This window comes from Cetorhinus maximus, chromosome 29 (genome assembly GCF_964194155.1).
Source record: "Cetorhinus maximus chromosome 29, sCetMax3.hap1.1, whole genome shotgun sequence".
Lineage (NCBI taxonomy): Eukaryota > Metazoa > Chordata > Chondrichthyes > Lamniformes > Cetorhinidae > Cetorhinus > Cetorhinus maximus.
This window is the reverse complement of record NC_135907.1, coordinates 22,374,982-22,401,868: the sequence shown is the minus strand read 5'-3', so window position 1 is coordinate 22,401,868 and position 26,887 is coordinate 22,374,982. Positions and strand designations below refer to the sequence as shown.

Below are 26,887 nucleotides of genomic sequence, written 5' to 3'. Positions count from 1 at the left end.
GCAGAGGTAGATAGATTCTTTATTAACAAGGGAGTGAAATGTTATGGGAGGGTAGGCGGGAGGTTACAGTCAGATCAGCCATGATCTTACTGAATGGCAGAACGGGCTTGAAAGAGCCGGGTGGCCTACTCCCTGCTCATGGTTCATATGTTTGTGTGCCCCAGGGGTTGAAATAACAGTGTGGATTCAGCAAGGTTTGAGGGGAGCGGATCCGTGGTGATGAGATTGGCCGAAACGCCCATCGCAGAACTGACTGTTGAGTTAGCGCACCCAATGTTCCGGCGGTTAGGAGTTAAAAATGCCTGACTGGATCAGGGAATGCCAATCTCCGCGCCTGATTCCTTCAATCCGTGTTCCAGATTTGGGAAAGCTTCGCGCACTCGGCCTTGTTTGCCAGCACGGACACGATGGGCCGACTGGCCTCCTTCTCTGCAGTTAATCTTTCCACGTTTCTATGTGATCCTCACTTGTTCAAACTAATTTTGGCAAAGTTGTAAAACCCCCTTCTGTTTGAATAACGGGATTAGCCCTTTTATTCTTTAGCAGCTTCGTTTAAAAAAAAAACTAAGGATCTACAATGGAATGTGTTGGTGTATTTGTTCCGAATATTGTGATTCCAGTCCCTTTGGGATCCATCTTCAGAGAATGGTACAGCATATCCGTGTGTGCGATGTGATTTTTTTTTTAATATTCGAAAGGAATGTTGTATTCTTCAAGCGCTCTTGGGCCCCAAGACTGATAAGGCTTTTGCCCATCGGTCTGCGGGCTACAAGTGTCCTTTATAAAATGAAACTGGGGATGTCTCAATCCAGCCTCAAGGATGTAAAGGGGCTTAGGATGAGACCTTAAACCAAGGCCCTGTCTGCCCTCTCGCATGGATGGAAAATAGGATTGCCAGCTCCGGCTGGCCATATCGCAGGAGACTTTGGTGGAAGTGACATCACAGAATCCGGGTAATGTGTCAGAAGCGGGTGAGCCCATCCAGTGTGGGCGGGGGTGGGGGGAGCAAAATCCAAAGCCCAGGACGCTAGTGGGAGCAGTTGGGTTTCTTTGACACAAATAAATGAACAAAAGTACTTTGTATCCTTGTTTAGAATTGGCTAGCTCAGGGACTACTGCACCCAAGTGTCCACCGGAATTGCGGTCAGGTGCCCTTTAGGGCACTCGCTGCCCCCTCTGGCTCAGACTCCCATCTTTCCATTTGCCCCTCAGTCCCGAGGGCTTCTGAAGGACAGTCCCATGAGCACAAGACCCACAGCCACCTCGGGTTCTGCTGTCCGGCCAGCGGCCTGCTCCCTCCCGATGGTTACATTGGCAGACCCACCTCGCTCCAACCCCCGGGACCATGGCCTCCAGCAGGAGGTGCCGGTTTCCCCGCCAGCTCACACGGCATTCACCTCAGCAACAGCGGGAAAGAAAACAGGCAGAGCAGCTAGCAGTGATGCTCACGAGCTCGGTACACCCGCGCAGCCATGACATAACGTGCTATGTTATCACGCTGGCTGTGCCTGTGTGGGAGTGCGGCCTAGCCTGCCTGTGAAATGTGGTTCAGTGAAATAGACTCTGTGGCTGCTGAGATGTGAGTCGATTAATTAACGGGGGATCCCATCATTTTAAAACCTCCCGGACTGCTTTTAATAGCCGCTGGGAGACTGGGGCGATTCTGGGAGCCTCCTGGCTGCTCCGGGGGGTTGGAAACCTTAATGTAAAAGGCCCCACTGCCACTATTTCAAAGGAGAGCAGGGGAGTTCACCTTGTTATCCCTCAACCAATGGCCCTAAAACTGATCATCTTGTTATTTATCTCATCGCTCTTTGTGAACTCTCAGTGTGCGCTGATTGGTTGCCTCATTTCTTACATTACAACTGTAATGTAACACTTCACACAAAATATATTTACCTTATTAGCTGTTTAAACGCTGTGGGACGTCCTGTGGTTGTGGAGGACTCTATAGAAATGCGAGTTCTTCCTTTCAAAGTCTTTCACTTCTAGCTGCACCCCGTTGCTCCTTTTGCCATTGAGGAGGCCACAAGATGTTTGCTGCGCGGAGAAATAGAAAAAAGCCTCCTTGGTGCAGTGGGGGTGTTCTCTACTGCTGTTGGGGAGGCTGAACAGGTGCAATTATCCATCATTCTCTGCCTTGTGAGCGCTGCATCCTGCTGGGGACAACAGATTGCGGAATCACCCCATTGCATCTTAGTCTGGCATGGCGGGCAACTTGCACATGGTCATTCTGAGCTGGACATGCAGCGCCTGCCATATTGGTTAGAGCTCTCCCGTAGTGGTTCAGTTGTTTTCAGAGCAGAGTGCTGCACTGTTAACCTTTTAGGCAATCCGTCTGGCCTATGACGACTCCAGTGTTACCGAGGCCCTAAATTCCTCCCCCCTCCCCTCAGAATTTCCCCATCGCAAAAAGCTCCTGCTAATTTCCCTGCCATTGCTTTCAGGGGCCTTCTCCCTCACAGCCCCACTGAGCCGTCGAAATAAATTCAAAACCACCGATACCAGAGAGTCGCTCTCAAAGGCCACCTGCACCAGCAGAAGAACTCTGTACACCCACAGGCCAGCCTCCGCGCCATGGTCTGCTTCTTGGTACCCATCCCTCTCTCCACCCCCCAATGAAACTGTCCCGGCTTTGATCACCTGTTGCAACAGAGTCGGAGGATTGTGCAGTGCGAGTGACTCTCTCGATTTCAATCACAATTCGTTGACTTTGCATTGCTATTTTAGCACATGTGGTTTGTAAAGACAGAGTAAATTTTCTATTCCCTCCCGACTGGCAAATCCTGCAAAATTATTGTGCAAAACTGATGAATTGTTAAAATCAACGTTGACGTATTTCCAATTGAATACTCTCCCTCACCCCCCCTAATTCAACCACAGTGGCAAAGGAGGCCATTCAAACCATCGCACCCCTGCCAGATCTCCCTGCCCCTTTTGCAACAACTTTCATATTCTCCCTTTACAAACATCTATCCAAGACCCTGTTACAGTCACAATGCCTTGGCAAAGCACTCTGTGCGAAAAGAATTCCTTCAAATATCCGCCTTTATTCTCAGTGTTAATTCCCAATCAGGTTCCCTTAGTATCAAATTATTAAGAAATAGAATCAATCTTTCACTTTCACACTCCACGAAGAGACCATCTTCATTTTAAAAACATCTATTATCCTCTAACGTAGCTCAGCTTCAGAGCGAAAAATTTTCAACACTTTGAGCTTTTCCTGATGGCTACAATCTTCATTCCTGGCCTCATTCTGCTGAACTTTCACCTCCTCTTTTCTCTGGCTCCAATATCCTTCCTACGGAGAGGTGCCCACAACAAGCACCAAGTACAGCACTTTGATCCAGCCAATGCCTTTAACCAATTCAGCCTTAATCCCTAAGACTGAAGCCTAGAAATTGCATCATGCTGTGCTTGTTTGACAGGCGTAAAGCCAGCAATTTAGCTTCCAGTATGGGTGACATGCACAGCAGAAGTGTGCTGTGTGTCCTATTGGTTAGGGCTCCTCTGTAAGTGCAAATTATCTTATCGTTGTTTTACGCCCCTTTGCAAAAGTGGACTGGGGCCAAACCAAACGTCGTTTCAGAGGCTACTGGGAGCTGTCCCCCCCCAAAGAAAAGTAAGCTTTAAGCCTTTCACAAAGCAGGTGTGAAGCCAGGATTGCTTCATAGTAAAGCCATTGTGGTTGCCAGCCCGCACTCCGATACCTTGCTGTCTGATTGCCTCGCCTCTCATTCAGACTCCGTTGAGGCCCTTGGCCTAGTGGCAAATTTGCCATGAAACAAACCAAGTGCTGGCACGGGGGCCCCCAAATGACAGTGGGGGCCCCAAAATGCAGGAGAAATCTGACAAGTGAATTGCAACCGGTCACCGCAAAAGCAAAAATCGCCTTTGTCTGCTGCGTAATGCATGCGCAAGGGAGTGAGGGTCTAAATCAAGATGACATTTACTGGTATCCTTTGCAAAGATAGACAGTAGAATGTCAGTTGCGCATGGTCTAAGGTTGCCACTTCTTGTGTTGCAAAAAGTTTCTAGGTGCGTATTTGTGCATACGCGTGGGTCGGATCCTCCCGGGTGCAGCACGTGGTCTGGGGTTGGGGGTGGGGGAAAGAGGAGCAAGGTCATGGGGTGAGAAGGGGCACGAGTGCCCCAGACGTTGGCGTTCGCTGAGCGCGAGTGGGAAATGGTTGCCATCTGCTCCTCTCAGCTTCAGAACAACACCTTGCCACACTCGGTCATGTATCCCCTCCCCCCCGCCTACCCCCAAGACCCCGGGAACCCCCATCTCCCCAAGACCCCAGGAACCCCCTTTCCTGTCCCTCAAGGCCCCGAAACAACCTCCTCAAGGCCCCAGGAGTCTCTTCCCCGCTCAAGGCCCTGGGGCCCCACTCCCCTGAGGTCAACGTGGGCGTGGGCCAGCGCTGACAGAAAGCTCCCTGAAAGCAGAGAGCGGCCTCAGGGAGCTAAAGACCCGAAAAATCAAAAGTGAAGTTTGGAAATGCAGAAATGAAAATGTCCAAGCATCCCAATCAGGCAGGTGAAAATACACATGATGAAAATGCTGTCCACCGATTTTTATTTCATCATGGAAACCTCATCCTGCACCTTGGTTGAGGTTTCATGAAAAATGTAAAGGCCGCCCGGCCGATTCGCCCGTCCGCCAACCGTAGGGTTGGACGGGCAACGTAAAATTAAAGACGGTTGCGCCGTTAATGACCTTAATTGGCCTCTTAATTGTCGGCGGGCACGCGCAAAAGCCGGAAACGCGCCCGCCGACCGGAATATCGTGTAAGCACGGAATGACGTCAGGCACACGCCCGCCCAATCAGCCTTAAACTCTGCCCAATGTGTGTTTATTAAAAGTGTTTTTTATAAAATGCCGATGAATGGTGCGCACGGAAGTGACGGTGGGAATCCCAACAACTCAATTGTGCTTTCGGAGGGCAGCACTAGCAGGACGGGCCAAATGGCCTCCTCCAGTGCTCCGTGACCACCATTAACCAGGCAATGTCCTGGGCTTTCTGTATCTTTAGAGACAGCCCCACTATATGCAAGCAAAATGGATTGAATCTTCTTTCCCTGACGGCTCACACATGTGATATGTTAAAATATCGCAGCCCTTAGCTTCTCCTTAATGTAATGCTGAGTTATCGAGGTTAATGCACTGTAACATTTGCAAAAAATGAAAAGCGGGGCCGGAAGATAGAATGTTCTTTTTCTTGGCTGGGTCCCAAGGTGGGTGCTGGGTGGGTGCCAAAAATGAAGCTGCGCATAGGGTGCCACTAACTTTAAATCCACCACTGCTTTAGCCAGTATCTAGGATCTTGGTGCCCACCCAGCATCCTGAGCCTACATTCGCCTCCAGCCCCACACTAATATAGGTGGCTTTAAGCAGCCCTCTGAAATGCCCTAATCGACCCCGATCTGGAGTCTTGGCTCTAGCCTGCTTATGGAGTTAAAACGAGGTGAGATTCCCTGGAGGATGTTGTCTCGCATTTCTGTTTGATACCACATGGTGCCAACTCTACAATCATCAAATTATTCAGCACAGGAGAAGGCCATTTGACCCATTGTGCCTGTGCTATCTCTTTGCATGAGCTATTTAATTAGCCCCACACACCACCCCACCCCATCACCCCCAACTCTATCCCCATATAGCCCTGCAAATTTTCTCCCTTTAAGTATCTATCCAATTCCCTTTTGAAAGTTGCTATTGAGCCAGCTTCCTATGTTTTCATGCAGTGTGTTCCAGGTCACAACTCACTGCATAAAATAAAATCCTTCGTCAAGCCGATTTATTGTCAACCTGTAATTCCTTCCAATGGGCCTATGGCAGGCAGTAAGAGCGGAGGAGTTTCCTGGACAGCCTAGTATCTGCAGTGCAACAGCCTCCCCGTGTTAAAAGACTCCAGGGGCTCCGTGGCAAGTTTCCTCCTCACTTTGAGGGATTGCTGGAGAGAGAAAGAGAGAGAAAGAGAGAGAGAGAAAAAATTCCCCTACCTTTGAATAATTTGATGATTGTAGAGTTGGCACCATGTGGTATCAAACAGAAATGTGAGACAACATCCTCCAGGGAATCTCACCTTGTTTTAACTCCATAAGCAGGCTAGAGCCAAGACTCCAGATTGGGGTCGATTAGGGCATTTCAGAGGGCTGCTTAAAGCCACCTATATTAGTGTGGGGGCTGGAGGTGAATGTAGGCTCAGGATGCTGGGTGGGCACCAAGATCCTAGAGACTGGCTAAAGAAGTGGTGGATTTAGAGTTAGTGGCGCCTTTGGGCATCTTTGGGTTTTCTTGATTTTACCTGCCAATATTCCTTCATATCCTCTCTTTCTTTCCTAATTTCATTTTTCAGAAGAGGAAAATTGTAGGCAAATTTGTGAGTGCAGAAACAATAGGGCAGTAATAGTTGGGGACTTCAACTGCCCAAATATCAACTGGGACATAAATAGTGTGAAGGGTACAGAGGGCACAAAATTGTTAAACTGTATCCAAGAAACCTTTTTTAGCCAGCATGTAACAAGCCCATTGAGAGGTGGAGCAATTCTAGATTTAGTCTTAGGAAATGAAGCTGGGCAAGCGGATGAAGTAGCAGTGGGGGACCATTTTGGAGATGGTGACCATGATACGGTTAGATTTAGCATACTTATGGCAAAGGATTAAGATAGAACAGGAATAAAAGTTCTAAATTGGGGAAAGACAAATTTTACAGAGCTGAGAGGTGATGTGGCGAAAGCGGACTGGATACAGCTACTTGAAGGGAAATCAGTGACAGTGCATTGGGAGGCATTCAAAAGTGAGATTCTACGGGCACAGTGTATTCATGTCTCCACAAAGACACTGCCAAATCTAGAGTCCCCTGGTAAAGAGGGGTAAACGGGAGGATATTGAGAGGGGTAGAGGAAGTGAGAGGCCTTAGAGTGCATGTCCACAGGTCCCTGAAGGTTGCAGGACAGGTGGGTAAAGTGGTAAAAAAGTCATATGGAATACTTTCCTTTATTGGATGAGGTATTGAATACAAAAGCAGGGATGTAATGATGGAACTGTATAAAATACTGGTTAGGCCACAGCTGGATTTTTGTGTACAGTTCTGGTCACCACCTTACAGGGAGGACATAATGACTCTGGAGAGAGTACAAAGGAGATTTACAAGAATGTTGCCTGGGCTGGAAAATTGCAGCTATGAGGAGAGATTGGATGGGCTGGGATTGTTTTCCTTGGAACAGAGGAGGCTGAGGGGTGACTTGATTGAGGTGTACAAAATTGAGGGGCCTAGGTAGAGTAGACAGTGAAGAACCGTTTCCTCTAGTGGCGGGGTCGATTACCAGGTTTAAGGTGATTGGAAGAAGGATTAGAGGGGACATGAGGAGAAGCTTTTTCACCCAGAGGGTGCTGGGTGTCTGGAATTCGCTGCCCAGGTTGGTGGTTGAGGCAGAAACCCTCAACTCATTTAAAAGGTACCTGGAACTGCACCTGAAGTGCTGTAACCTGCAAGGCCACGGACCGGAAGGTGGGATTAGAATGGGCGGCTAGTTTTTTTTCCAGCTGGCGCAGACATGATGGGCTGAATGGCCTCTTTCTGTGTCATAACTTTTCTATGGTTCTTTTACCAATCACCTGGTGCCCTCTGAATGTAAATCTTCAACACCCTCTCTGAGGCCCTGACATTCTCCCTAAAGTCCAGTGCCCAGAACTGGTCACAGCTGAACTCTAGCCAGTGTTTTATAAAGGTTTGACATAACCTCCTTGATTTTGTTCTCTGTGCCCCTATTAATAAAGCCAAGAATCTGATCTGCTTTTTAACAGCCTTCTCAACTTGTCCTGCCATCTTCAAAGAGTTGTGTATGTGCACCCCTGAGTTCTCCCTATTTCTTTACCCTTCTTTAAAATTGAGGCCCTTGTTTTAAGTTGCCTTTCCTCATTCTCCCAGCAAACTGTCTTAATTCATACTTTCTCTGTGTTAAATGTCATTGTGTCTACCCATTGCACCAGTTTGTTTCCTGTCTTCCTGAAGTCTGTCACTATCCTCCTCATTGTTTACTACATTTCCAAGTTTTGTGTCAGCTGCAAACATGGTTTGTAAAGTTTAATACTTATTAAACCTGCATGAGCTGAATTTAAATAATTGGAGAGTAAAGATTCCCCTTTCCCCCGACTGTAACTGTTTGGGGGATGGGTCTCCCCAAGCTGGAAGTCAGGTTTCTCTCGGAGATGGAACTGCTAGTACTCCAGCCATGCAGCAAGAAATATCAGGGTGATGCTGCATATGTAAATATGCCATTAAATCACAATTAGTTTCATAGTTGCTGCCGGAATCCTCATCCACGCTTTGGTGACCCCCAGACTTGACTTAGTCCACTGCTCTCCCAGCCAGTCTCCCAACATCGACCCTCCGTAAACTTCAGCTCATCCAAAACATTCCTGGCTGTATCCTAACTCGCACTAAGTCTGATTCCTCCATTGCCCTGTGCTTGTCCACCTATAATGGCTCTCGGTCCATCAATATCACAAATTTAAAACCTTGTGTTCAAACCCCTCCATGGTCTAGCCACCTCCCTCTCTGGGCAGGATTTTACACACCGGCGAGTGGGGGCGGGGCCCACTCGCTGACACGTAAAATGACGTGCGGTGACTTCGGGGGGAACTCCTGACATCACCGCGCCCCATCTAAATTTTCAGGAAGGCGGGGGCGCAGCAAAATCAGCTGTGCGCCCGCCGACCTGTCAATGGCCAATTGAGGCCATTGACAGAGTCATTAAACTAATTAGTGGACCTGCCCATCCAACATTAAGGCTGGCGGGCAGGCCAGGAGCCCCAGCGGGAATTAGAAAAAACATGAAACCTCATGCACAGGGTTTTAAAAAATTTTAATAAAGGTTTTGTAAAAATTATGGACATGTCCCAACTCATGTGGCAGTGTCACATGAGGTGACATGTTGGGGAAATTTTTTTTTCTCTATTTTTAGGTTTTTTACATTTAGAGCTAATCTCCCTGAGGCTGCACTTAGCTTCAGGGAGATGAATGCGCTCTATCGTGTGCAAGTGCGAAAGAGAGCACTCTCGATTTTGGGATTCCCACCCCCCTCCGCCCGCACAGGGAGCGCATAGCGCTTCTGTGCAGACGTCACGATGGGCGGGCCTTAATTGGCCCGCCCACGTAAAATGGCACCGCGCCTCCGATCGGGGGCGCCAATCGGAAGCGCGCCTGTATGTGCCCGCCCTTCAACTTCCTCCCCAACGGGGGGAAAATTCAGCCCTCTATCTGTGCAACCTCCTGCAGCCCCATGAACCTCCAGGATCTCTATGCTCCTCCAATTCTTGCTTCTTTTGCATCTCTAGTTTTAACCACCCGCCATTGGCGGCCATGCTTTCAACTGCCCAGACCCTTAGCTCTGAAATTCCCTCTCTAAATCTCTCCAACCCTCTACCTCTCTTCTTCTTTAAGATGCTCCTTAAACCTACCTCTTTGACCAAGCTTTTGGTCACCTGTTCTTATATCTCATTGTCTAGCTGAGTGTTAAATTTTGTTTGATAACATTACTCTGAAGCACCTTAGAACCATAGAACCATAGAAAAGTTACAGCACAGAAGGAGGCCATTCAGCCCATCTTGTCCATGCCAGCCCGAGGACACCCAGGTGCCCTTTCTAATCCCACCTTCCTGCACCCGGCCCATAGCCCTGCAGCTTACAGCACTTAAGGTGCAGATCCAGGTACTTTTTAAAAGAGTTTAGAGTTTCTGCCTCTACCACCAACTTGGGCAGCGAATTCCAGACACCCACTACCCTCTGCGTAAAAAGCTCTTCCTCCTGTCCCCCCTACACCTTCTGCCACTTATCTTGAATCTATATCCCCTGGTTTTAGAATTCTCCACCAAGGGAAGCAATTTTATCCTGTCCACTCTATCTATTCCCCTCATAATTTTGTACACCTCAATCAAGTCACCTCTCAGCCTTCTTTGTTCTAAGGAAAACCCCAACCTATCCAATCTCTCCTCGTAGCTACACTTTTCTAACTCTGGCAGCATTCTTGTAAACCTCCTCTGCACTCTCTCCAGAGCTATTACGTCCTTTCTGTAATGTGGTGACCAGAACTGCACATAATACTCCAGTTGTGGTCTCACCAGTGTTTTATACAATTCCAACATTATATCCTTACTTTTATATTCTAAATCTCTGCCAATGTAGGAGAGCGTTCCATATGCCTTCTTTACAACCTTGTCTACTTGAACTGCTGCCTTCAGGGACCTGTGCACTTGTACGCCAAGATCTTTCACTTCATCTACCCCTTTTAGTATATTCCCATTTATTGTGTAATCCCTGTAACTGTTTGACTTCCCTAAATGTATGACCTCACACTTCTCTATGTTAAAATCCATCTGCCACTTTACCGCCCACTCCACCGACCCAACTGTCTTACTACATTAAAGGTGCTATATAAATGCAGGCTTTTTGCTGTCTTTAATGCTATGTGTAGGGGAGTGATAAAATGTTCTGTACAGTGGCTATTTCCTCCTCTCAGTTCTGTTTGTAGTATCTCTCAAGTCATCTCTAGACAGAGCCTCTCAGTTCTTCCAGAAACCTAACCAAAAAAAGGGACGTTTCATGATAGCGTGGGAACTGCAACGTCTAGAACTGAAACCTCACCAATGAGCATGCCACAGCAATCAGTGACTGCATTTCACTCAGTCCAAGAGGAACAGGAGGAGGCCATTCAGCCCCTCAAGTCCACTCCGCCATTCAATTCGATCATGGCTGATTTGTATTTTAATTTCATCTATTCACCTTGGCTCTATTTCCTTGACCAAAAGAAATCTTCCAATCTCAATTTTGAAGTTTCCAATTAACCCCCAGCCTTGACAACCCTTTGGGAAGGAGAGTTCCAGATTTTCACATCCCTTTATGCAAAGAAGTGCTTTCTGACATCATCCCTAATTTTAAGTTTATGCCTCCTTGATATGGACTCCCCACCAGAGGAAATAGTTTCATTCTATTTCATCTATCAAATCCTTTAAGCATGCATAGGTGATTTTACTTCTTTCTTAAGTTCAGTGACTGAGAATTACAATTGATACAACCTCATACTAAATCTAACACCTTTTTTGAGAATTTTAAACAAAACAGTTTCAATTAAATCATACAGTTACCCCTCAGGTGGTCAATCTGAGATGACTGTAGGTCGCTCTGGAGTGATCTTTGACCCAGACCCTGCTTGGTTCACTGGGACTCTTCCTGCTGATACATATCTGTCTTCCTTCTTGAGCACTGTCTGTCCATACATATCTTTTGACTTCTTTCTTGAGCGCTCCTGTGCGTGTCCCTTTTGGGGGTTTACATACAGAATACAATTCCCAAGTTGTCTTCCTTTGGCTTAGCCATATGAGGATTCTCATCTTACTGTGATTACCTGCTTGGTTTCAATCAATTTGCTTCAATTAACTGAATGTAAATTTTCCTATTCAGTGTAAAGTGCTCTCTTCATTATACAGTATTTCTGCAATTAACAAATATCAATGTAATTAGCAAGTGTTGCACCCATCCAGTTTCCACACAACAAACGCTGCTCTGAACTTGTAGCCAGTCCATTAATCCTTTCCTACACATGTGAATTGACTCATCTTTTAATCTCCTATAATTGAGGAAATTAGAATTGAAACATGAAATAGAGGTTGAAAATGTTCACTCTCAGCATGTTAACACTGGATGATTTCACACTCCAGTGTGTGGTGATGGAGGGGAAAGGAGACAGAATCGGGTCTATTGAGCTCAGTATCGAGAATGGATGCATGATAAGAGGGCTTGGGTAATACAATGGATCACATTAGAGTGAATTTGCATTTCACAACCTCAGGATGCCCTAAAGTACTTGACAACCAATGAAGTACTTTGGAAGTATAGTCACTATTATAATATAGGAAACACAAAGACAAATTGTGCACAGCAAGCTCCCACAAACAGCCATATGAAAAAAATACCAGATAATCTGTTTTCAAGATGTTGGTTGACATTGGTCAGGACACCAAGGAGAACTCGCCAGCTTTTCTTCAAAATAATGCCATAGGATCTTTAACATTTAGGGCAGGTGGGGTTTAACATCTCATCCAAAAGATGGCATCTTTGACAATGCAGCACTCCCTCAGTACTGCATTGGGAGTGTCAGTCTTGATTATGTGCTCAAGTCTCTGGAGTGGGAACAATTATTGAGCCAAAGTTGACACATGTAATAACATATTCATGTTTTCGGCTGAAGCTCACTTTTATTGTATCTAAGCTCCTTTCCAAACACCCACCTAGTTCCTTATAGTGATTTTAAACCAAGGTGTTTCATTTATGGAACATTGGTTTAAATCCGGTCCAGGTAAATAGGCCTGAAAGTTTTCTCAGTCTGCTGTGTGTTAGGGTGTTATATCAAATGAGTCTGGAGGGTCCCAAAGGAAGATCTGAGCAACCATGAGGCCAAAGGATGGCTGGTTTGGGATAATGTTATTCTTGGGCAGCAGGGCTGGTCTCCTGATGTTGGGGTTAAGGAAAATCCAAATTGTGGGATACAGTTTAGATGGCAATAGATGGAATGGACATGGTACGAGTGAATGTTCTTGGAAACCCTTCCAATGCCTGGAGGCGCTTATCCAAATATTTATCACTCTTTCTGGATTAAAGCTGCAAAAATATAAAGCCAGCATCTAACTCACTGTGACCTCCAAGGGCCTGTTTCGGTGTTCATTTCTGACATTAGGCTAACGCCTTGACTCTATTTACGTTCACTTCCATCTTTGAACAGGATAGTGCCTAGGTCCGCACAAAGGAATGTAGAGGAGATTTAATGGGCATTTAATGGTGGCTCGGGGTGGTGACTCTTGTCCAATGGGAGCAGCTCCTGTAATGTTGGGCACCTGCTTCCCTCAGTGAAAAATGCATGACCTGCACCCAAAATTTGCCAATGGGCAAGATTACAATATGTTCCAAATATAAGAGTCCTGTGACAAGATGAGAATTCAATGTACCTGATTCCTTGCAATCTCAGAAATTTTGGAGGGCGGTTAATCCCAGTGCTGATCTTGTGTTTTTTCTTCTTTTCTTCCAGAAGTGAGAATTCGGAACTTCTCAGTGAAGATCTCATCCAGGTACAGCCAAAGTGGGGAGCTCCCAGTTTAATCAGCCCCATAATGAAATGTTATTGAGACTCTCTGGAAAATGAGCAGATTTACCAGGAAATCAGTGAGGGATGGAGGCAGCTTAGCCAAGCGAGAATTTGTTTCTCCAGCCTTCCTTTTCAGCACTCCGCCCAGAAAAAAAAAGCATATCGTTATAATTTTGAGATTTCGAATCCTTTCTCCATCATGACTATCAACTCTCAATTGACTGAACTTCTGTTCATCTGAGTCACTGAATGGGGTGTGGGGTAAAATATACTGCAAACAAGGCATTACTCTCATGCATCTCATAAACTGCAGTCATGTCACACTGCATCACAGCTAGTAGCATTTGTTCCTCTGAACTAGAAATACTGATGAGGGAGTACTGATATTCCAATGTAGTACTCAGGCAGCACTGATATTCCAGTGTAGTACTGAGGGAGCACTGACACTCCGGTGTAGTACTGAGGTAATACTACCACTCCAATGTAGCACTAAGGGCGCACTGGCACTCCAGTGTAGTACTGAGGGAATACTGCCACTCCAGTGTAGTTTTGAGAGGGCACTGGCACTCCAGTGTAGCACTGAGGGTGCACTGGCATTCCAGTGTAGCACTGAGGGTGCACTGGCACTCCAGTGTAGTACTGTGAGAGCACTGGTGCTCCAGTGAGATACTGAGAGAGCACTGATACTCCAGTGTAGTACGGGGGGATTGCTGACACTCCAGTGTAGTATTGAGGGAGCACTGATACCCCAGTGTAGCGCTGATGTCCTAATACAGCACTGAGGAAGTTCTATATTGAATGAGATGCTATCCTTTTGGTGAGTCTTTAAGCTGAAGTTATGTCCCTCCTAAGGTGACGTTGTGCAGGGTAGGCTTGGTTTTCCAGAAGGATGAGATCCAGTGGGCCAAAGGCCTTTTCTCATTTGGACTTTGACCTTTACCTGTTTCTATGGCTACCTTCCCATTAATTAAGCGAGTTGACCTTTCACTCCTTTTGTCTCTACTTTGTTCAGTTTGAAAACCGGATTGAACCCACCAGACGAGCGACCTCCACCACACACAAGAGGCTATTGTCCTGTCTTCAGAGTCAACCAGGGTCCGATTTTGAGAAGCGTCTGGTGAGTAAGGAAACTCATTGAAGTCAAGTGGTCATGATTGGTGGATAAACATCTCTTTGTGAGTATATTCAAGACAGAGATCAATAGAGTTTGAGCACTAAGGGATATGGGGATCAGCCGGAAAAGTGGAATTGAGTTAGAAGATCTTAGTGAATGGTGAAACCGGCTTGAGGGGCCGAATGGCCTACTCTTGCTCCTGTTTCTTACGTTCTTATATTACTTGGTACCTACCTCTTGTATTATGTGAGATACCTACCCTTTCCCCCATCCCCCAAGCTCCCTACATCCGATGTATCTTGTAAAGATACATAGTGAATCAGCACAAGTTATACCATGACATTAGAAATTAAATGAGGCTTTAGTCACCCCCACTGTTCTTCGGTATGGAGGGTTCTACTTGAGTAATGTGAATGGGAAGGGGTGCTAAGATAGTTAATAATTTAGTAACATGGGAAAATAGGAATAGAAATAGGCCATTCAGGCCCTCGGGCACATCCTGTCATTCAATCCAACAGGGAATCAGGAGAAAAATCTTGAAAATTCCATAGAATGTGAAACTCACTGCCGCAAGGGGGGAAATAGCAAAGATTCTTTCAAGGGGAAGCTAGATAAATACATGAGGGAGAAAGGAATAGAAAGATATGGGGCCGAATGGCCTCTTTCTGTGCCGTAGATACCGGGCGGAATTTTCTAGCCTCACCACGGTGGGGGTAAATGTGGCGAGGCATTCGAAAGTCCATTGACCTCAGCAGAACCAGAAAATCCCACCGGTGGAAGGGGCCGGAAAATTCCATTCACTGTCTAATGCTATATAAGCTGGAAATTTGTTCCATGGTGTTGTAGGGTGGCTGAGTTGTGCTATTAATGATAGAGTTGATCTGCAGGCAATTCTTGGGGTGGAAACTTTAAGTTTATTTACAATATACTCAGCAGCAACTACACGTGTGCTTTCAACTCCAACTCTATCTCTCCACTGACTGCTGAGCTACTCTCCTATTGGTTACTACAGATCATGTGATCTTGCCTAACAAGCATTATTCTTAAAGATACATTGCACACTAAATAAAACCATAATTACTACAGATGGTCTCCTATACGTCAGGTTAAATAAGACTACCTGACTTAATTTTGCTTTGTGTAATTTATTGGATTGGCAGCAGATTCTCCCCAGGCTCTCTAATTAAAATAATTTGTCAGCACGCACACAATCTAGTCAGTTCATTATTTTATAGACGTCCATCAAACTGCTATTGGACTTCTCTTTAGTATACGGACCCAGAAGTTTAAGCCTATTTGGGTAGCTAAGATATTTTAAATCCATGGCTCTCCTTTCAATATCACCCAGCATGTGAGAGGGACCAGTATTCAAATGCCTGAGCAGGACATTATTTAATTCCTGCTATCTCTTGCTATAGAGGGAGCACAGCGAAGGTTTACCAGACTGATTCCTGGGATGGTGGGACTGACATATGAGGAGAGATTGAGTCGGTTAGGATTATATTCACTGGAGTTCAAAAGAATGAGGGGGGATCTCATAGAAACCGATAAAATTCTAACAGGACTAGACAGGGTAGATGCAGGAAGGATGTTCCCGATGGTGGGGGAGTCCATAACCAGGGGTCACAGTCTGAGGATACGGGGTAGACCATTTAGGACTGAGATGAGGAGAAATTTCTTCACCCAGAGATTGATGAGCCTGTGGAATTTGCTACCACAGAAAGTAGTTGAGGCCAAAACATTGTATGTTTTCAAGAAGGAGTTAGATATAGCTCTTGGGGCAAAAGGGATCAAAGGATATGGGGAGAAAGTGGGAGCAGGCTATTGAGTTGGATGATCAGCCATGATCACAATGAATGGCGGAGCAGGCTCGAAGGGCCGAATGGCCTACTCCTGCTCCTATTTTCTATGTATGTTTCTCAACTATTTCTCCCTTTCCACTCACTGTCTGACTCGTGCGCACACTCCCAGGTCCCATGTGACCCAGGTTGGCTCACACTCTCTTCCTTTGGCCTCACACTGGGCATGGACTCAATCAAAATCCTATTTTGAAGGCAAGGCTACCCACATCTTTCCTGCTGCCTGCTCATCATGCCCTCGTCCCCACACTCCCACATCCAATGGCAACCTCCATCTTAATTGTTTCTTCTTTGTTTCACAGAAAAAGATGGCCCTAATGTCCCTGTCACAGAGCATGTTGGAGAGCTGCAGAGAACTGGATGGTGAATCCCCCATTAGGTGGGTAAGAAGCCATTGATTAGCATTGCAGGCCAAGACAAGACCAGAATGATGGTCAATGTGTAAAGATGTCGCACAAGTGTGCACAGGGATGAGGAAAAGAGGTACAAAAAAAATCACGAGGCTCCATTTATTTGAATTGTAGACAATCCCAAATTCAACCTGTCAGAGCTGATGCTGAAATTTAAGGGCCACATCAACGAGACCAACTTTGACCCAGGAAGTAAATTCCCTGCCTGTGTGCAACTGAGCCACACAAGACCATAAGCATCCATCACTGGGCAGTTACCTTACTCCCCTAAGTGAGGGATAGGGAAGCAAGCCAGTCTTGCTCCTGACTAAGTTCCAGTGATCCCTTGCCAGGACCTCTGTGTGCATACAGATGCCAGGCGATGCCCCCTGTGGTGAAATATCCTGATAATATCTGTTATGTAGGTTTACGTGACATTGCTCAAAGTTAGGCTGGGCTTTGAGAAACAGTTTGGACAGTTCGCTTCTTGATTGACCTGTCCCTCTAAGGCCACTGTTGCCTATCAGATGGATTAACTAGAGCCTAATTGCTCAGGAAGAGGGGAGGTTCTGTAGAATTGCAGACGACAGTAAATTCATGGTTCTACTCTTTGCAAAGAGGCCATATTCTAAAAATACTTATACTTTCAAAACTCTGAGGAATGAGAGCTAGGGGGTCAGTAAGCTCAATTGGCTAGATGGCTAGAATGTGGCGCAGTATAATGCTTACAGCGTGGGTTCAATTGCTGTACTGCCTGAGGTAATTCTCGGGGCCTACCTCCTCACCTTGCCCCTGTAGTGATGTCACCATGATTAGCAACCTTTGGACAGCACGAATGCAGTATGAGAGACATACTTTGGGTCAAGACCTTTCTTTCTATGGGGAGAGAGACTTGGATCCATAATTCAGAGTTGATTCTCTACGCAGAAAGTTCAGGTCTACAAAGGAGTTGATGGGAGTTTGAACCCGAGAATCAAAAGACGAGGCAGAAGGTGGACTGACTGGGGAATGCTGACTTAGGTGAGGACATGCACAGAGTTGCAGGCTATACCTGGGGACTGAAACAAAATATTAGATGGTCCTCTTAAAGCCAGCATTGGCCAACTTCAAAATTTTTGCATTAGGGGTGTTCTTGACCTCCCCTGATCCACCCCATTGATTCTATACACTGCACCCTGGAGATTTTGACAGCACCATTTTACAGAAGGGCATAGGAGTATAAAAAACTTACTGAGTTGTCGATGAAGGAAGTTTCTCGACCATAAGAGGCGATATCTATCTCCACAAGTGAGATTGACTGGATAGCTCAACAGAGAAGGAAGTTGCAGTCAGGCTGAGGGGGTGAATGTTTGGAGCAAAGGAGGTAAGAGGGCGAACACTCTCTGACCTTTGAGTCAAGAAGTTGTGGTTTCAAGCCCCACTCCAGAGATTTGAGTGCATAATCCAGGTTTGTGGTTTGTTCTCCCTGGTGTCCTGGGGCCAATATTTATTCCTCAACCAATATCACGAGAAAAACAAATTATCTGGTCATTATCACATTGCTGTTTGTGGGAGCTAGCTGTGCTGTGTTTCCTACATTACAGCAATGACCACATTTCAAAAGCACTTCATTGGCTACAGAGCGCTTTGGGATGTCCTGAAGTCACGAAAGGCACTATATAAATAAAAGTCTTTCTTCTTCTTGGCATCTTTATACCTTTCCTATCTCTGATACTCCTAGCTAAATACAAATCTGACAGGTGGAGGCCATTCATCCCCTTGAGTATCCTGCACCATTCAATTGGCTCACAGCTGACCTGTACCTCAACTCCACTTACTGACCATTACCCCAGATCCCTCGACTCTCTTACCCTCCAAAATCTATCAGTCTCAGTCCTGAAAGCCCAAAACACCCACAACCTTTTGGGGGAGAGCGTTCTGGATTATTCTTTGTGTGAAGAAGTGCCCCCTGAACAGCCTAGCTCAACGTTTAAGATTCTGTCCTCTTTCTTTTCCCCCACCAGAGAAGATTGTTTCTTTCTCCCTAACCTATCGAATTGAACACCTCAATTTGATTAACCTTCTAAACTCAAGGGAATGCAAGCCAAGTTTATGCAACCTGACCTGATGATGTAACCCTGAGTCCAGTGTTTAATCCATTTACCACCCAGCGACCCCTCTTCAGAAAAAGGCACATAACATTTCAGTTTGGGGAATCAAGTTTCAAAGTTGAAATGCCCTTGTGTGGCCCAATGTGTCACTCAGTCTCCCCTTCTGATGGAGTCAAGTCTTGTTTATCATATCTTAAACATTCCTCCCACAGGAAAATCATGGAACTTTGCTCTTCGGTCGAAAATAGTTTAGCAAAAGCCTTAGTTGAACATGAACTTCAATTGGAGAAGGAAGTCCTGGACCCGCTCTTCAAACTATCTGAGGTGAGGAAAGAGGCGGAAGTACATATAAAGGCTCTGTGTACACAGCAAGAGTCCATTCTAAACCAGCAGGCAATTTGCACAGAAGGACAGTTCCTGCATGATTTAGCGTTTGACACAGGCTTCTATTTATATCAGGTCTGCTTGCAGTCACATTCTGGAACTATTTTAATTCCCCTTCCTGTTTATAAAGCTGTACATTGTGCAGTCTGAAGCTAAAGAGGGAGAGGTTGTATGTGCTGTGGAATCATACCCTACTTCTTCCAAACCTCAATTGGCCTGAGGCTGTAACGATAAATCTCAGATCAGCTCCCTGGTCATTATGAAGGCAATTGTATGGTGTGTGGTCACTCCATGCCAAGTTGGGTGGGGGGTGGGGATTGCAGCCAGTCCATGCCAAGTGTGGTGGTGGGGGTGGCGGGGAAGGTGGTGGTGGAGGTGGGGGGGGACATTGTGGTCGCTCCATGCCACAAACGAGTTGGCTATTCATGCCAGAGATCACGGCAGGAACCCACCATGCATACCAAACATGGAAGGCAGGACATGGTGGGGGGTATGAATGGGACATGCTCATGGTGAGAAAGGTCAGAGTTTCCATGCATGTGGCTCCCTCTTAAATGGAACTGGAGGCAAGGCAGCTTCCTGCTCAGATAGAAACGAAGCTGTAGTCCTCAGGCCTCAGTGACTCGCAGGAGTGTAATGGTGTCTTAAATAGGCCTTGAGTAGGTTGATTTGGTTGTGTGAGTATGTGGTTAGGCAGTGTGGGTGTAATACGAGACTGAGCTGCAGAATTGACTGTGCACTGGCACCCAGACAACAACTTCCATTAATATTGCACCTTTAATATAGTCAAACTACCTAAGGCGGTTCACAAGAGGTGATAAAAATTGACTCTGAGACACTAAAGGAGATATTTGAACAATTGGCTAAAAACTTGGTCCAAGAGATAGGTTTTAAGGAGGGTTTTTAAGGAGGAGAGAGAGGTAGAGAGATTTAGGGATGGCATTCCAGAGCTTAGGACCCAGGCAACTGAAGGCATGGCCGCCATTGGCAGAGCAGAAGTTCTAACATGTAGTCAGCAAGATCGGGTTTGACCATCACACCCTCTCCAGGCAAAGGCCTGTGAACGTTCAGCAGTGAGTTCCTGCTAGGAACCTCCCATGGACCCACATATGACACCTTCCAGATCCTTCCGATGCTCAATCTCTAGCGGATACAATAAGGAGAGCCCCTGCGGAAGTTCCTCTCCTCGTGGTCTAAATTCATGTGGGAGGACGCCTGTCTGATTGAGGTACCAGAGACTGGCACTGACCCGGTGACCAGGTCGCTGGTGAGGGTTGCCATTATCACTGAGGCAGAGGAACCAACGCAATAGGCCACTTCCTGTAAATATCCAGAACTGAAGTAACAGTTTTTTTTTTATTCTTTATGAACAGGAGGAACTGCCAAATACTCTCAAACACAAGAAGCAGTTGGCCAAACTGACACTGGACTGGACAGCTGCCAAGAATCGGTATAAGTACAACGGTTACCAACTCGTTACATATTTAGTCAGCCCACATACACGGACTGAGAGCCAGAGGTTAACTATAGTGACATTCCACACACTTACACACACACACATACACACATTGAAACACAGAAGGAAAAGGGAGCAGTTATTGTCGAATCCCTGGTTTGAAGCTTTATTCATGTTCAGATGTAACTGAGCACCGACAAGGGGCTCTGTGCTCTCTCAGACTGAGGCCCAAGCCTGAAGGTTGTCTTCTCGCACTGGCTCACTGTCACGTCTTCTCTTCTAGACTAAGCCAAGCAACAAAGTCAGGCAATACAGGAGCTGCCGTTCAATCTGCGACAGCTAAAGTGGACCTTCTCAAGGACGAGGTGGACGAGATCTGGAGGAGAGTAGAACAGTCCAAGGTACACGGGGAAGGTAGTGCGGGTCAAGGGTTTTGAGTGAACAATGTTCTTTTAGAGTTAGCTCACACAAAGACCAGATTTTCCACCTCAATCAGATCAACCTTCAAAGTTTAATATCAAAGGAATACAAACCAAGTATAAGTCCCCTTACCTCTTAATTTAATCCTTATAGCCCTGGTACCAAAATGTGAATGTGCGCTACGCCCCTTCAAGGCCAATAAATCCCTCCTAAGTTGTGGAGCCAACAATTAAATGGAATACGCCAAGCCTCTGTACAACTGAAGGATCACTTCCTCCTCTTTGTATTCCAATCTCCCCATGATAAAGGATATCAGATTTTTAAAAAATTATCTTTTGCACCCAAATCCCTTTGCTTCTCACTAGCTCCTGGTCTCTCACCGCTAAGGAAACATTCTGATCTTTCTGAGATCCAAAATGGCTGACCTCACACTTCCCCACATTGAACTTAATTAGTCTGTCTAAAACTGGGACTTGCCCCTGATGCCTACACATTCCATCAGACAAGGGCAAAAATAAAAGAAAATGAAACAGGGACTCAATTTTCTTTAGAATTCATGGTTTTATTGAGGAAGAACAGAGCACCTAACGGCTGTTCATCTTATTACAGGATGAATATGCTGCTGACCTTTACCACTTTGCCAGCAAAGAAGAGGAATACTCTAATTACTTCTGCTCAGTAAGTAATTAAACCTCATAGACAAGACAGGCGAATCTTCACCTTTTCACCTTGAGAGGAAGAAGCTGAAAGGAAGGTTGCCAATAGAATAATATAAAACCGTCAATGATAAACCTGGAACATGATTACAAGGTGAACTGTGACTGCAGGACAAGCAAGGGTCAAGCTGGGGAGAAGGAAATTTAGGACCAATGTTAGGAAAACCTTCACATAAAGAGAGACCCATTCATGGAGGCGACTCGGGATCGAGTGGTAAAGTTGAAGAGCTTAGAATCACCAGTTGGATGGTTTGTCTGGAAGGACTTGGATCTGAATGGTGAAGCCAAGATGGACCAAATGGCATTAACCTCATGGCTAGAAATGTAGTGTTTTTACACGATAATCTTGGATCAATTATATTTTGTGTATCCAGAGTATTTGGAGACACAATCAGCTGGTGTCACTCAGTCACTCTCAGCCACGATTTGAGCAAGTCCTTTTTATGAGATCTCCCCTCAGAGATGGTAAACCAAAGAGTGACAGGCTGCGCTCTGTGCTCTAGTTAAACTTCTAACAGCCATTTGGTGAAAGAAAAGACCGGAAGTCGATCTTTACTCAGTTTAGATTTATTCACAAAGTGAAACATTAAAAGTATATAGCTCCTAACCCTATTCACCACCCCAGTGTCAATAAGTGTCTCTTTATAGGTGCTCAAATAATGAATGCCCTCCACCTGTTTATCTATATCCTCCATTTGTACAATTAATGCTGGTTAGACCGCACCTTGAGTACAGTATTCATTTTTGGTCACCAAGGCACCAGGGAGGTTTACAAGCACTGGAGTTAGCACAGACTTGAGGCTGATTGCCTGTTTCAATGGTCTAAGTTTTGAGGAGGCACTTGGGCTTTTGAGCTTTAAGAGGGGGTGTTTGAGAAGTGATCTTCCAGAGTTAAGGAAGAGTCATTCTAGAAGTCAGAGATCTTGTGGCACAATGAGTCATGTCCCTACCTCTGAGCCAGAAGCTCTGTGTTCAAGTGCCACCCTAGACAGGACTTGATGGAAGGTGTGTTCATAATAATGTTAAACAGGTTGAATATCAACCTGTAAATCCTTCCAATACATCTACGGCAGATAAGAGGTTCCTGGTCAGACAGAGCCTGTAGAAGGCAACACCAGTGCAGTACCTTGTCAAACATAACCATGGACCAACACATGGAAGCCCATGGTCACCAATGCTGTCATAGGGCATGATGCCTGAAGAGGGAGAGAAGTCTAGAAGATGGGGTAGAAATTGGGCCTGTTTGCTAGCTTGCAAGCCAATTTCAAGGAACAACATCTTTAGATTAGAGCTGTGCCTTCAACTGCCTTGGCCCTAAGCTCTGGAATTCTCTCCTTAAAACTCTCTGGCGCTCTCTCTCCTCCTTTAAGATGCCCCTTAAAACCTATCTCTTTGACCAAGCTTTTGGTTGTGTGTTCTGATATCTCTTTACGTGTCTTGGTGTCAACTTTTGTCTAATAATTCTCCTGTGAAGGCGCCTTGGAATATTTTAACTAGGTTAAAGACACTATGTAAATGTAAGTTGTTATCATGTTCCAGAGAAAATGAATGGTGCATCCAGAAGTATAAAATACTTTAGATGTAATTTCATTTTCTTTGTTTTCGAAGTTATTGGAAGCACAGGCTGATTATCACAGAAAATCACTCGATGCGTTAGATGCCTTACTGCCTGTACTGAAGAGCAGCAACAACACATCAGGTGAGCATCTGAACTGGGAGCAGAATGTTGTCTCTCTGTACAATCTGCTTACCAACCCAGCTCAAACTGAGAAACATAGACATTTTCCTTTTTCATCTTCACTCTTTCTCTCACATACACACGTACGTACGTACACACACACACACACACACACATGCACACACACATACACGCATGCACACAAACACATACATTCATACCCATGCGCACACACGCGCACACACGAACACACACGCACAAACACATGCACTCACATATATACACACACACGCATTCACACCCATGCACACACATGAACACACACGCACAAACACATGCACTCACATATATACACACACACGCATTCACACCCATGCACACACATGAACACACACGCACAAACACATGCTTTCACATACATACACACACACGAACACACACGCACAAACACATGCATTCACATACATACACACATACACATTTACACACTCACATGCACGCACACACACACATGCACACACATTCACACACACGCAACCACACATGGCAAAGCCACCCACATAACCTCACTCACACACCTTCACCCACACATCGTAACCTCGCTCATTATTATTCTGAGTTTTATGGTGGTTTTAATTACCTGAGTTCTTGGTTACCTGTTTGCCTTTCACTGGTTTATATTGGTCCCTCCCACTCTCCCTTGTCGTTCACGCTCTGTCCATTCTCTGTATGGAAAGGTGACAACACAGGGAATCCTGCCTTTGGACAGCCACTGGAGGAGCACCTGAAAACCTATGGACGGGAAATTGCTCTTCCCATCGAGGCGTGCGTCATGATGTTGCTGGAAAAAGGAATGACGGAAGAGGTAAGGTCTATGTGTGAACTGAGAGAGAGTGTGAGAAAGGGGAGAGTGAGAGAGGGGATAGCAGGAACCTCCTCACATCTCCAAGGGGTCAGCGGGGCGAAAAGCTCCACCTGATATGCCCCTGAACTGTACACACTGAGACGCTGTGGGGTTTGATCCCAGTTCAGAGCTGAATTAGTGTATTATCAGCTTGGGCAGAAGTTGGGGACAGGACACTGGCTTCCCACATGAGGGAAGGAACTAACTGCATTCCTCCCCTTAATCATGATAAAGTGACGAATGCTGGAAAGTTTGTTGTGTGTGGATCAAAGTGGGGACATAGACCAGCCCAACTGGAACAGGAAATACCATAGTCATTTGTATGAGGTGTTTCCTTTCAGGTTGATTTTATTAGGAGAGTATCTAGAGAGATTTACTCTGCATCAAACCCTGTGCTGTCCCTGCCCTGGGAGTGTTTGATGGGGACAGTGTAGAGGGAGCTTTACTCTGTATCTAACCCCATGCTGTACCTGTCCTGGGAGTGTTTGATGGGGACAGTGTAGAGAGAGCTTTACTCTGTATCTAACCCTGTGTTGAACCAGACCTGGGAGTGTTTGATGGGGATAGTGTAGAAGGAGATTAACTCTGTATCTAACCCCGTGCCGTACCTGTCCTGGGAGTGTTTGATGGGGACAGTGTAGAGGGAGCTTTACTCTGTATCTAACTCCATACTGTACTTGTTCTAGGATTGTTTGATTGGACAGTGTAGAGGGAGCTTTACTCTGTATCTAGCCCTGTGCTGTCCCTACACTGGGAGTGTTTGATGGGACAGTGTAGGTGGTGTTTTACCCTGTATCGAACCCTGTGCTTTGCCTGTCCTGGGACAGTGGAGAGGTTAGGGTTAGAGTAGAGTTGTGACTCCCTCATCATATCTAGCTGTTTCTCCTGGTAGGAGGCTGTGAATTAAGTAATGTCCTGGCAACCTAAAATGGCCTTCAATATACAAGCAACCCAGAGCTTGATCTGCTAGATGTAAAGCAGGGAAAGGAATTGGTTCCTTTGAGTGTTTGCAATGGAGGGGAAGAAATATAACTATCTGTTTCAAGTGCAGGATTTCTTCAGGGTAGTGTCCTAGGCCCAACCAACTTCAGCTACCTCATTAATGACCATCCCTCCATCATAAGGGCAGAAGTGGGATGTTTCTAGATGATTACAGCACTTTCAATACCATTTGCAACTTCTCAGATATCAAAGCAATCTGTGCCCACATGCAGCAAGGCCTGGACAACATTAAGTTTGGGGCTGCTAAATCATATAACATTTGTGCCACACAAGTGCCAGGCAATGGCCATCTCCAACAAGAGAGAGTTTTACCACCTCCCCTTAATATTCAACAGCAATACCATTGCAGAAACTCCCACCATTGGGAACTTGGCATCATCATTAACCAAAAACTGAACTGGGTCAGCCATATAAATACTGTGGCTACAAGAGTGGGTCAGAGGCTGGGAATTCTGCAGAGAGTAACTCACCTCTTGACTCTGTCCACCATCTACAAGGAACAAGTCAGGAGTGTGATGGAATACTCTCCACTTGCCTGGATGAGTGCAGTCCCAACAATGCTCAAGAAGGTTGACACCATCAAAGATAAAGTAGCCGCTTGATTGGCACCACATCCACCACCTTAAACATTCACTCCCACCACCACCGACGGACAGTAGCAGCAGTGTGTACCATTTACAAGATGCACTGCAGGAACTCACCAAAGCTCCTTCGACAGCACCTTCCAAACCTGCGACCCCTAACACCTAGAAGGACAGGGGCAGCAGATGCATGGGAACACCACCAATTGCAAGTTCCCCTCCTAGTCACACGCCATCCTGACTTGGAACAATATCGCCGTTCCTTCACTGTCACTGGGTCAAAATCCTGGAACTCCCTCCCTAACAGTGCTGTGTGTACACCTTTGGACAGCAGATGTTTAAAACAATAACTCACCGGCACTCTCAATTAGGCAGAGCTAGCAAAATACTGGCCTTGCCAGTGACACCCACATCCCATGAATGATTTAAAAAAGAGCCCTAGATCATTTCTGGGAAGGTGACACAGCCAGTAATTTAAATCATACTGCTCGGGCAATAGGTCTTCCTAGGGAAAGGTCACATTTGCATGTGGTACTCCCTATAAGCAATGCATATGAGAACAGGAAATCCCACGCAGTTTATACTACAACATCTGAAGACTTTGTTAAAATAATCAATTTGCCACCTCTCTCAGGGACTGTTCAGATTAGCAGCTGCTGCTTCAGTACTGAAACGGTTAAAATCTGCTCTGGATAGCGGCTCCTTTGACCCTATGGAGTTCAACTTAGACTCACACGCTGTGGCAGGTAAGATTTTTCAGCAAAGATGGTACAAGTCACATTATTAACACATACAGAATAAGTAACTGGTTAATAATTGTATTGAAGCACCTCAGAGTGCAACATGATGTATGTCAATAACTCCAATCCCATTGCACTGTCTGACTGTAATGACCATATTGAAATGACTGTAATATTCATTGATTGTATTGAAGCACCTCGTGATCCATGTGTAAACGTTGAATATGATTACCCCTTTTGTGATGGCCATTTAGGAATGTTTTGTAATGTTCTTTCAGATATTTTATGAATAAAGTATATATATTTTTAAAATAAGTAACTGGTTAATGTCTCGTGCTATATCTGCTCTGGGAGTGTTTGATGGGGACAGTGTAGAGGGAGCTTTACTCTGTATCTAACCCCGTGCTGTAC

The 26,887-nt window shown here is 45.7% G+C and overlaps 1 protein-coding gene across 2 annotated transcripts in view; it reads left to right on the top strand.

Moving 5' to 3' along the window:
• LOC144669425 (SH3 domain-binding protein 1-like) overlaps nucleotides 1-26,887 on the top strand; it is a 43,734-nt gene that overhangs the window by 878 nt on the left and 15,969 nt on the right. For both annotated transcript variants that reach the window (XM_078531843.1, XM_078531842.1), the window contains exons 2-11: nucleotides 13,087-13,126; nucleotides 14,156-14,260; nucleotides 16,419-16,495; nucleotides 18,808-18,919; nucleotides 20,353-20,429; nucleotides 20,719-20,836; nucleotides 21,465-21,533; nucleotides 23,180-23,270; nucleotides 23,987-24,114; nucleotides 26,371-26,482. In XM_078531843.1, coding sequence (XP_078387969.1) covers nucleotides 13,087-13,126; nucleotides 14,156-14,260; nucleotides 16,419-16,495; nucleotides 18,808-18,919; nucleotides 20,353-20,429; nucleotides 20,719-20,836; nucleotides 21,465-21,533; nucleotides 23,180-23,270; nucleotides 23,987-24,114; nucleotides 26,371-26,482 — 929 coding nt within the window. The remainder of the gene's footprint in view (nucleotides 1-13,086; nucleotides 13,127-14,155; nucleotides 14,261-16,418; nucleotides 16,496-18,807; nucleotides 18,920-20,352; nucleotides 20,430-20,718; nucleotides 20,837-21,464; nucleotides 21,534-23,179; nucleotides 23,271-23,986; nucleotides 24,115-26,370; nucleotides 26,483-26,887) is intronic.